This window comes from Kryptolebias marmoratus, linkage group LG21 (assembly GCF_001649575.2).
Source record: "Kryptolebias marmoratus isolate JLee-2015 linkage group LG21, ASM164957v2, whole genome shotgun sequence".
NCBI lineage: Eukaryota > Metazoa > Chordata > Actinopteri > Cyprinodontiformes > Rivulidae > Kryptolebias > Kryptolebias marmoratus.
This window is the reverse complement of record NC_051450.1, coordinates 5133543-5141829: the sequence shown is the minus strand read 5'-3', so window position 1 is coordinate 5141829 and position 8287 is coordinate 5133543. Positions and strand designations below refer to the sequence as shown.

Below are 8287 nucleotides of genomic sequence, written 5' to 3'. Positions count from 1 at the left end.
GAACTTTTGAACTTGTCATATCTCCTATATAAACCACTGAAACTTCTTCTACTCAGTTCAAAAATGTTTTTAACACAACTCAGTGTACACAGTGACTATTTATCTGAGACTTACATTCAAGTCAGTGTTTCTGTCTGCCTGTCTCATTAGGAGGGCTGTTAGTGAGTGACAAGTGTGTGGTTTCCATGGTGATAGCAATGGGCCACTGACTGTTGCATTACCATTTTTTTTACCCATCAAATTTTCTTTATAAATTTCAAGATATTGTTAATATTATTCAGTTTTGCATAGCTTATCTTCTAATGTAGATTTTTAAATGGAAAATATTAATCATACAGAAACACAAGATTCATTAAAAACCTTAATTCACACTCACTCGCCTGCGCTGTGAGAGGTTTTGGTGTGGGTGAGCGACATGTATAGCTCTGGTTGGCGTTTAGAGTTTAGAAAGTCCAAATGCAGACAGAGCAAACAGCAGACTGGCGGCTTCTTCCTGACGAGCCTGTATCACGTTGTGTTTATGCGTACACATGCAGGGTACTCACCCCTTTTTGTCTGAACACCCCTTTGCTGACCGGCATGGTTTGAGTTAAGATTGCGCACACGTACTACCAGTTCTCCGGCTTTCATCCTACAACTCACTTTCAAAATCTTCTCATGGTTTATTTTATATAAAAAGATGTTTGTGGCTTTTTGTCACTGATATCTGTTGGAAAACAGTTTATTATTCTGAGTTTTATAACATTCACAAAACTGTATTAATATTGAAATTTAAAATACAAAGACACTAAAAATACATTTTTATTTAGTTATTACTAAATTAAGTCTTATACAAGAGCCTAGGCTTTTCTAAAGGTTAAAGTGTCACTATGTGTTATGTTATTTGAAAGGCTGACCTCGATATCTTTAAACTACACAGAACAATAACACATGGATGTATTGAAAGATCACTTAAATGTAAACCTAAACCTGTGTGTGTTTGTCTGTAAGCAAAATAGCTCAAGAACTACTTGATGGATTTTACCCAAACTGTCAGTAATCATTTCATGTCCATCTGATTGACTTTAGAAGTTCATTCAAGATGGCTGCCACAGCTAATCAACCTTAGCAAACACAGAAATGGCTACAAATACTGAGGTAAAATAGGGTGTGGTGATAGCTGACAGTCATCCCTAACACATACTCCAAGTACTATCATACCACATAAGAACTTTAGCATGTGAGGCAATGGGTGCTTTTATTAATTACATGCATTCATGAGGGTTGATTTGATGTTTATTGTCAAAATACGTTGAATGCACCGCACATGAGATTATTGGTTATTAAATGTTTTGACTCAAAATAACGAGGTGCATGAATAAGGTATGAAAAAGACTCAGATTTTTTCTTGAGTTAACTGTAGAAAAGTAAAAACTGGTTTTAATGGAAACATGCTGTTTGGCATGTGAAATGGTGCACTTCTCGTTTTATTTTCTTCATCCATTAGTTCATTCGAGTTCATCCATTGTTTAAATAGTCAAAGTCTGAACAGACAAAAATGAAACAAAAAGGGATTTTTAAAAAACATTTTTAGAGTGACTGAACAGTTTGGGTTGAAGTTAACATCTTTGGCTGCTTTCTTGAATCAGCTAAATAACTGCAAATGAAAGGCTTCCCTTTGTACGAACAACTAAGTGCATCAAAACAGGCACTTCAGGGAACACATTCCTGACTTTCTACAGCACATATCGCCCCGAGACACGGGGAGGAAGTAGTTTTATCAAAACCTTAGATTTGGAATTCCATAAGAAATAGTTTAGCAGCAGCAGGTTTCCTCTTTGACATGTTTGACTGGGAGAGTCTCAACAAGCTGCTGGTCCACCAGTTTGTTTGTTTTAATTCCTGTAAAAATACCCTTGTTGCTCATTATCTGTGACAAATAAGATAAAAACCAGAAAATCTGGTCTTGAAGCTGCCAAAACAACTGATGGCATGACTCCAAGGCCCATGTGTCAATCTCTTTTGTTCTGGGGCCACTCTCCTGCATGTTCACCTGATTTAAATGGATGACTTGTGGACATGCCTCTGGAGAACTTGATAATTTGGTGAGGAGGTAATCTAACCATTTGAATCAGGTGTGTTGGAGCAGAAAAACCTAAAACTTCCAGTAAAGAACACCTGACAGGTTCTCCTCACCAGCCTGTATACTGCTCAAAAACCATTGACATTTTCAGTATCGCCACATATTAGCAATTTGATGTTTATCTTTGCAGCGTTTCTAACAGTAGGAGTATGAACCAATCCTTAATCCTTAATTTGTTGGAAATTGTTTAAAGCATTCAAGAGGTTATGAATGAATTCGTCTTGTATACCAGCTGTCAGAGGTGTTGAATAAATGAGTGAAAACTGGAATAACCTTCATTCCGCTTTAATCAAGAAATCCAGATAAATAGTGTCAAAATTCAAAGTTGCAAGGTATAAAACAACAAGAAAAGAACAAAAACAACAGAGTGGTGGTAGTATTGTATTAATAAACTACACAAAATAAAAAAAGACCTCGTATTCTTAGCCCCATATTGTGTTTCTTATCAGCAAAGTTACTGAAAACATAAGAACAGAGCAGGAAGCATTAAAGGTTTTTCTGATGATAAAAGAGGCCATAGTTATGTTTCTATACAAAGGTGAAGTGGTGATATTTGCAGAGAAAAGGCTGCGATACGTTTGATGAATCAAAACAAATCCCAGAGTTGATGTCCACATGAGCAACGCCAAGTACTTCCTGTTCATGCAGCGTAAAGAAGCACTGAGGGATTAAAAATAAAATGAAATCAAAGCAAATAAGGAAAAAAAAACCTATTGTTTCACGTTTATGAATAGCCCCCCCCCCACACTTTTTTTTTTTACAAACATTTTTTTTTTTTACTTTTAAAAGGCTTTTAACACATCTTAGACCAAACAGTGTAGTTTTTAACAAAACGACTACAATGCAGACTTTAAACAGAAGAAAAATATACGTAGGTATTCAGTATGTTTCTTTGTGTTTGATTGCATGGGAATTAAATATTTTTTTCTGATCAAGACCTCTGCTATAACACATGTAGGAAATGTCATAATATGTCAGGCTGATCAGTAAGATATCCCTTTAAATATGAGGCATTATTCTGACACCAAAGGATTTTCATATATGTTTTTATAGTGCAATTATAGGTGTATATCTGATCTAAGACTTAATTTATGTAGGGTTTTTTTTCTATTTAAAGCAACAACATATTTATAAGTGTTATTTAAAACATTTCCATCAGAGGGAGACAGAGGATATGTTTCATGTCTGGCACAAATCTATAAAGCCATTTAAATGCATCACCAAAAAAAAACAAACAGGCTAAAAGAAATGTCTTTAAGGCACTTAATTATGAGAATCAAAATAGCTTCAGCAATGAAAGAGGCATGGGTTTTGTCTCAAACAAGTAAAAACAATATCCAAGCAAACACTGCCATTCATTCATAAAGTGCATTAAATGACCTGCTCCAGGCTGAGTGCCGGACTAAAGATTTTATAGTTTAAAATCTGCGGAAGCCACAGATGGTCAATGCACACCTTCATCCCGTGAAGCAGCAGCCTCTTAAGTGCTATTCAGGTAGAAAATATGGCTTGTGTGGGCAATTTGTTAGCCAGGAACAGTCGCGATGTGGAGCCTGACGAGTTCAACAGTGATGTATAGATCCAACTTTGTCCTGGAAGCATGAACTCCATGAGTTTGCGTTGTGTCTTCAATGCCCTTAGTTGCATAAAACCAAAGATGTGCCAATAAATCATTCTAATCCCCCAGGTTTCCATATTAGTGGTTTATTAAACTCTCAGGTGTAAAAATTCTCAGGTAAATTAAAACCACTATAACATAATAAGGGGGTTTGTTCTGTTTTTCTTCTACTACGCTTTATCTTGGCTGAAATAGTCCATATGTTCATATGTCAAACCACAGTAAACTAACTTTAGATCAGCTCAAACCTTCTCTGTATTAAAATGATATTTTGGCCATTTTGCAGTGGGGTTCTGTGTAATGAACAAATAATATCTCAGCTGCTATAACTTTCTGAACATCCTCAGTTTAGAGAAATTCTTTCATTCTGATCAGCTTGATGAGCTCACAGCTAGTCTGTGTGCAGCCAAGACCAAAGTGGGTTGCTGCCATGATAAAACACCAAAATTATTTTAAATTTCAAAGCAGTTCATCTAAACGCTATTTCACAGCAGCAGCAGTGAACTGTGGCTCTCAGTACTTTCTGCCAAAATAACAATGAAATGCCTAGTTGATGGAATTATAAAGATTTAAATAACCTTTGCATGATCTGCTATAAATCTTTTGGAAATTAAAGTTATTTAGGACAGTAAACCCAACTTTGGCTGTGGGACTGCTTGGACAAGCCTTTATCAGCTCAATTCTATAAGAAGTAAAGTTTATTTGTCCAAACTGAGTCGATTTAAGGAACTATCCACAGCTGTATGATAGTAATCATTTCCACATTTCAGAATGGACAAATATCCCTCTAACAGGCAAGGTACCATTAGTGTGTTGCTCTTCTCTTTATACCAGTCTCTGGTAGAAGTTTGGACGTGGCGGTGAAATAATGTCACGTGCAGACAAACTGCTTCCTGCCTTTTTCTTGGTTGTGTCTGGTACAGTAAGCTGCAGGTGTTACTTGTTTACCACCAGTCACACTTGGCACTAAAAAGAAGAGGAAATGTTGGCTTTTTGATGCAAACTGACTTACAGAGGAAACAAGGTTCTCAAGAAAGGCTCGTCTCTTTCCAGTAACAGGCAAAAGGAAGCACAAAGTCATGACACAAAGCTCCTGCACAAGCATCATCTGACATGCCAACCTGATGACTGGTGTGTATCCTGAGTGAGATTTAATTTATTGAGATGTATTCAGATATCCACATGGGGGGTAGAGGTCTCTGGTTGGAGGGCATCCTTTTACAAGGCAACAAATGTTGATGGTTTACTTTGTGTAGATTGTCAACTCCGAAAGTCATCAAAACCTTCAAATTCATCAGAAAGTGTTTTTTTTTCTTCCTTTTTTGGTCAACTAACCAAACCTTGTGGTGGCAGATTCAGACTGATCGATCTGGCAACTGCAACAAAAGGTTCAAAAGCAAAACAAAAGAGCCCAGCCTGAGGTTCTCGGGGTTTGTTTTAAAGTGTTTCGTACGTGCTTGATAAAATTCCCCATGACTTATCGTGAGGTGAAACTGTTTTTTTTTTTAGTATACAACCCATTTCTGCTCAACTCATTCCTGCATGACATCAAAATCAGACGCACTGAAGTCAAACAACTGTTTCAATCCCAAACGCTGAGTGGAGATGATTGGTGAAGGTTTTATGTGAAAATAAAAAATCCCTCTTGCATATGAACAAAAATAAAAAAACAAAAAACAAAACTTGGACTGGAGTATTTTTGAGAGAAGGGATGATGGAGTCAAAAATGCAGACGAGAACAGGGCTCATTGTTAGTGTTCTGAGTTGTTGTGGTAAAAATGAGTGACCTGGATGACTGGAGGAGAGACGCTGAGTGATGGCCTGCACCAACAAGCAGAGGATTGAACCGGTTGGACCTCACAGCTGCCACTGCAGGGACAAAAAACAAAACAAAACAACAAAAAAAGCACAGCCTTCAATTAGTACCAACTGGAAATAAGATGGGAATTTAAAAAATAAAAATCTGAGTCAGAAAACACCTGAGAGACTGAAAAAAGGGGACATTTAAAGCTGAACCTCTGAACCATCAATGTGAAAAGATCACAATCTGAAAGGGATGTAACGATACATGCATTTAGTCTGAACCGACAGACAGAACATGTTACCTACAGGCGATCAGTACTTTAATCTAGAAGAAGGAGAACGTGTTTTCTTGTTAACAGCCACAATGGAAGAGGAGAAGAGGAAGATCTAAAGGTTCCACAACAAAGCAAAGAAAGCACGGTGTATTCAGATGAAACGCCTTTTTGTTTCAAATCAGCTGCGTGGAAAAGTTGAAGATCTCAGTGGTCTATGGTGGCAGAGGAGAGCGGGAGATTGATCTACGGAAAGTCAAAAGGGTCACACCCTGGGAACGCTCAAGTGTTCTCTGGAGTCTAATAAACACTTAAATACACAACAAGCATTATCTGTGTCACACGACACACGAGCGCTCACTTAGCGGAGAAGCTAGAGGAGTATTTAACATTTCATTTTGGAATTTTACATTTGTAATTACATTTTATTTACATCACATTTGGGCTAAATTAACTTGAAAAACCCTTTTTTGTTCTATTTTTTTTCACAAAAAGATACTTTTCAATTTTGTTGTGTAGCAAACTTTTTGTTTGGCCCATGGTCTGTAGGACATTTTACTATTACTAAGTTGAACAAATAAGGCAGTACAATATAACTATTATGTTTTAATTTTACAGTAAAGTTACCAGTTGATGAATCCTACTTTGCATTACATGACTTAAGAGCCTCCCCACTAGAAAGAGTAGTTTGTTCTTCTGTCTCTGTAAAAAAAGAAGTAAAAAACCCAAGAATTTAGTATTTGCTTTTTTTACCCGTTGTACAAAACCATTACCCCAAAACTGAGATATGTACTGTACTTAAGTGTATCGTTACGCCCCTACTAGAAGGTAATAATGTCACAACACCAACAAGTTACAGAGACACAGCTCAAATCAAAAGTTTGGACAAACTTACTTTTTTAAATAAGAAGGTGAGCCCAAACTTTTGATTGTTACCACAGGGGAAGACAGGTTTTCTCTTTGACTTCCTGCTATTTCACACTGCATGATGAAGCAGAATGTTTTAAAGAAGATTTTAACAAATCAAAAATAATAAATTTAACATGTGTGCACAAAGTAATGTACTTCCCTTTTCTCCTCTCAGCTGCTCTTTCTGAGTAGCTGAGACGCGTTTGTTGTCTTTATTAGAAGCTGCCAATACAGTAAATGATGAGGAAGAAAGAAAAAATCTGAAATCCAGCAGCTTGTGCTGCTTACACAGTGAGCACATACACATGTCAGGAAGAGGACAGGATGTGTTAGTCAAACAGAACACAGTGGTGCAGTTTGTTACGGCCAAACAAAAAAAGGTCTCAAAAGAACTGAACATGAACGTAGAATGAATCCACATTTCAGCTGGGGTTGATCATTTTCAGGTCATTCAACAACTCACTTCATGTGAGTCAACTGAATTCACTCAGGTAATATAACACTAAATCACATTTACTTCTGCGGCCTGCAGTCGTGTTGTTATTCTAGATGAAAGCAGCCAAGCCTCTGGAGGGGTAAAAGCCCTTCTTTAACAGATTTCATCACACTTCAAGGAAATCACCTCGTAGAGAGGCAATATCATCTTCTCTTCCTGAACCTGGTGTACTGAAAGGGAATTTACCTTGGCTTAAAAAAAATAAAAAAGATGTTCAAACTAGAAACATTCAAAACACCATACCTGCATGGAGAGACACAACAGGTAACTGCACATTTAGCATGCAACTTCTGGATTAGGACAGATGTGAAAAGAAGCTGAACCCATCCTTAAACACCCTGAAGAAACGGAGCAGAGCATCTTCACAGCACAGTTACTAGGATGCATGTTACTAGGAAGAAGAACGTGAGGAGACAGTGAGCCACAGGTTGACCTGAAGTACCTTTAATGTTATGAGGCTCTACTCTCAGACTGGAGCAGGACTGCTGTGAAATATGCAGGTAGGAAGAAAAACAACACAGGAGGAAACACAATTTAAAAGCAAAGTTACGATGACAGTAACAATAATCTGAATACGTCTGAGATGTCAGATGTATCCAAATTCAAAGAGCTCTTTTGCCAAGGAACATTTTTCAGGTATTTTTCACTTTAATATTTTGTAATTTCCACCAGACTTTTTAAATAAATGTATTTATTTTGTTCCCCTTCACACACTAAATACAGTTCCCCACAGGGCTAAAACAAACAAAAATATGTTCTTTTTAAGAAAATTATACAGATACACTCCTGATCAAAATCTTAAGACCAGTCAAAAATTGCAAGAATTTGCATTTTGCACTATTGGATCTTAAGAAGGGTCTAAGTAGAGCTTCACAATGTTAAAGGAAAAAATCAGTGCAAGAGACAAGAACTTTTGAGCAGGGAATTTTCTGCAAACTGCATTTACACTCAAACATGATATTTTCAGCTGATCAAAAGTTTAAGACCATAGTCTTTAAAAGCCAAAAGCTGTGCAAAAATCTGGATTCCATGTCATTTTCTGTCAAGTCTTTACACTGTCAAGACCT

General features: G+C 37.0%; 1 protein-coding gene across 3 annotated transcripts in view; it reads right to left on the bottom strand.

The window, feature by feature from the left end:
• Positions 1–2391: 2391 nt before the first annotated feature.
• The window catches only part of snx16 (sorting nexin 16), a 15568-nt gene continuing 9672 nt past the window's right edge, over positions 2392–8287 (bottom strand). The window contains exons 8-9 of one of the 3 annotated variants that reach the window (XM_017436913.3): positions 7663–7705; positions 2392–5609 (exon numbers count right to left, since the gene is read on the bottom strand). In XM_017436913.3, coding sequence (XP_017292402.1) covers positions 7687–7705 — 19 coding nt within the window. In that variant the 3' untranslated portion in view covers positions 2392–5609; positions 7663–7686. The remainder of the gene's footprint in view (positions 5610–7662; positions 7706–8287) is intronic. The other 2 variants (XM_017436914.3, XM_017436912.2) reach the window with 2 other exon arrangements.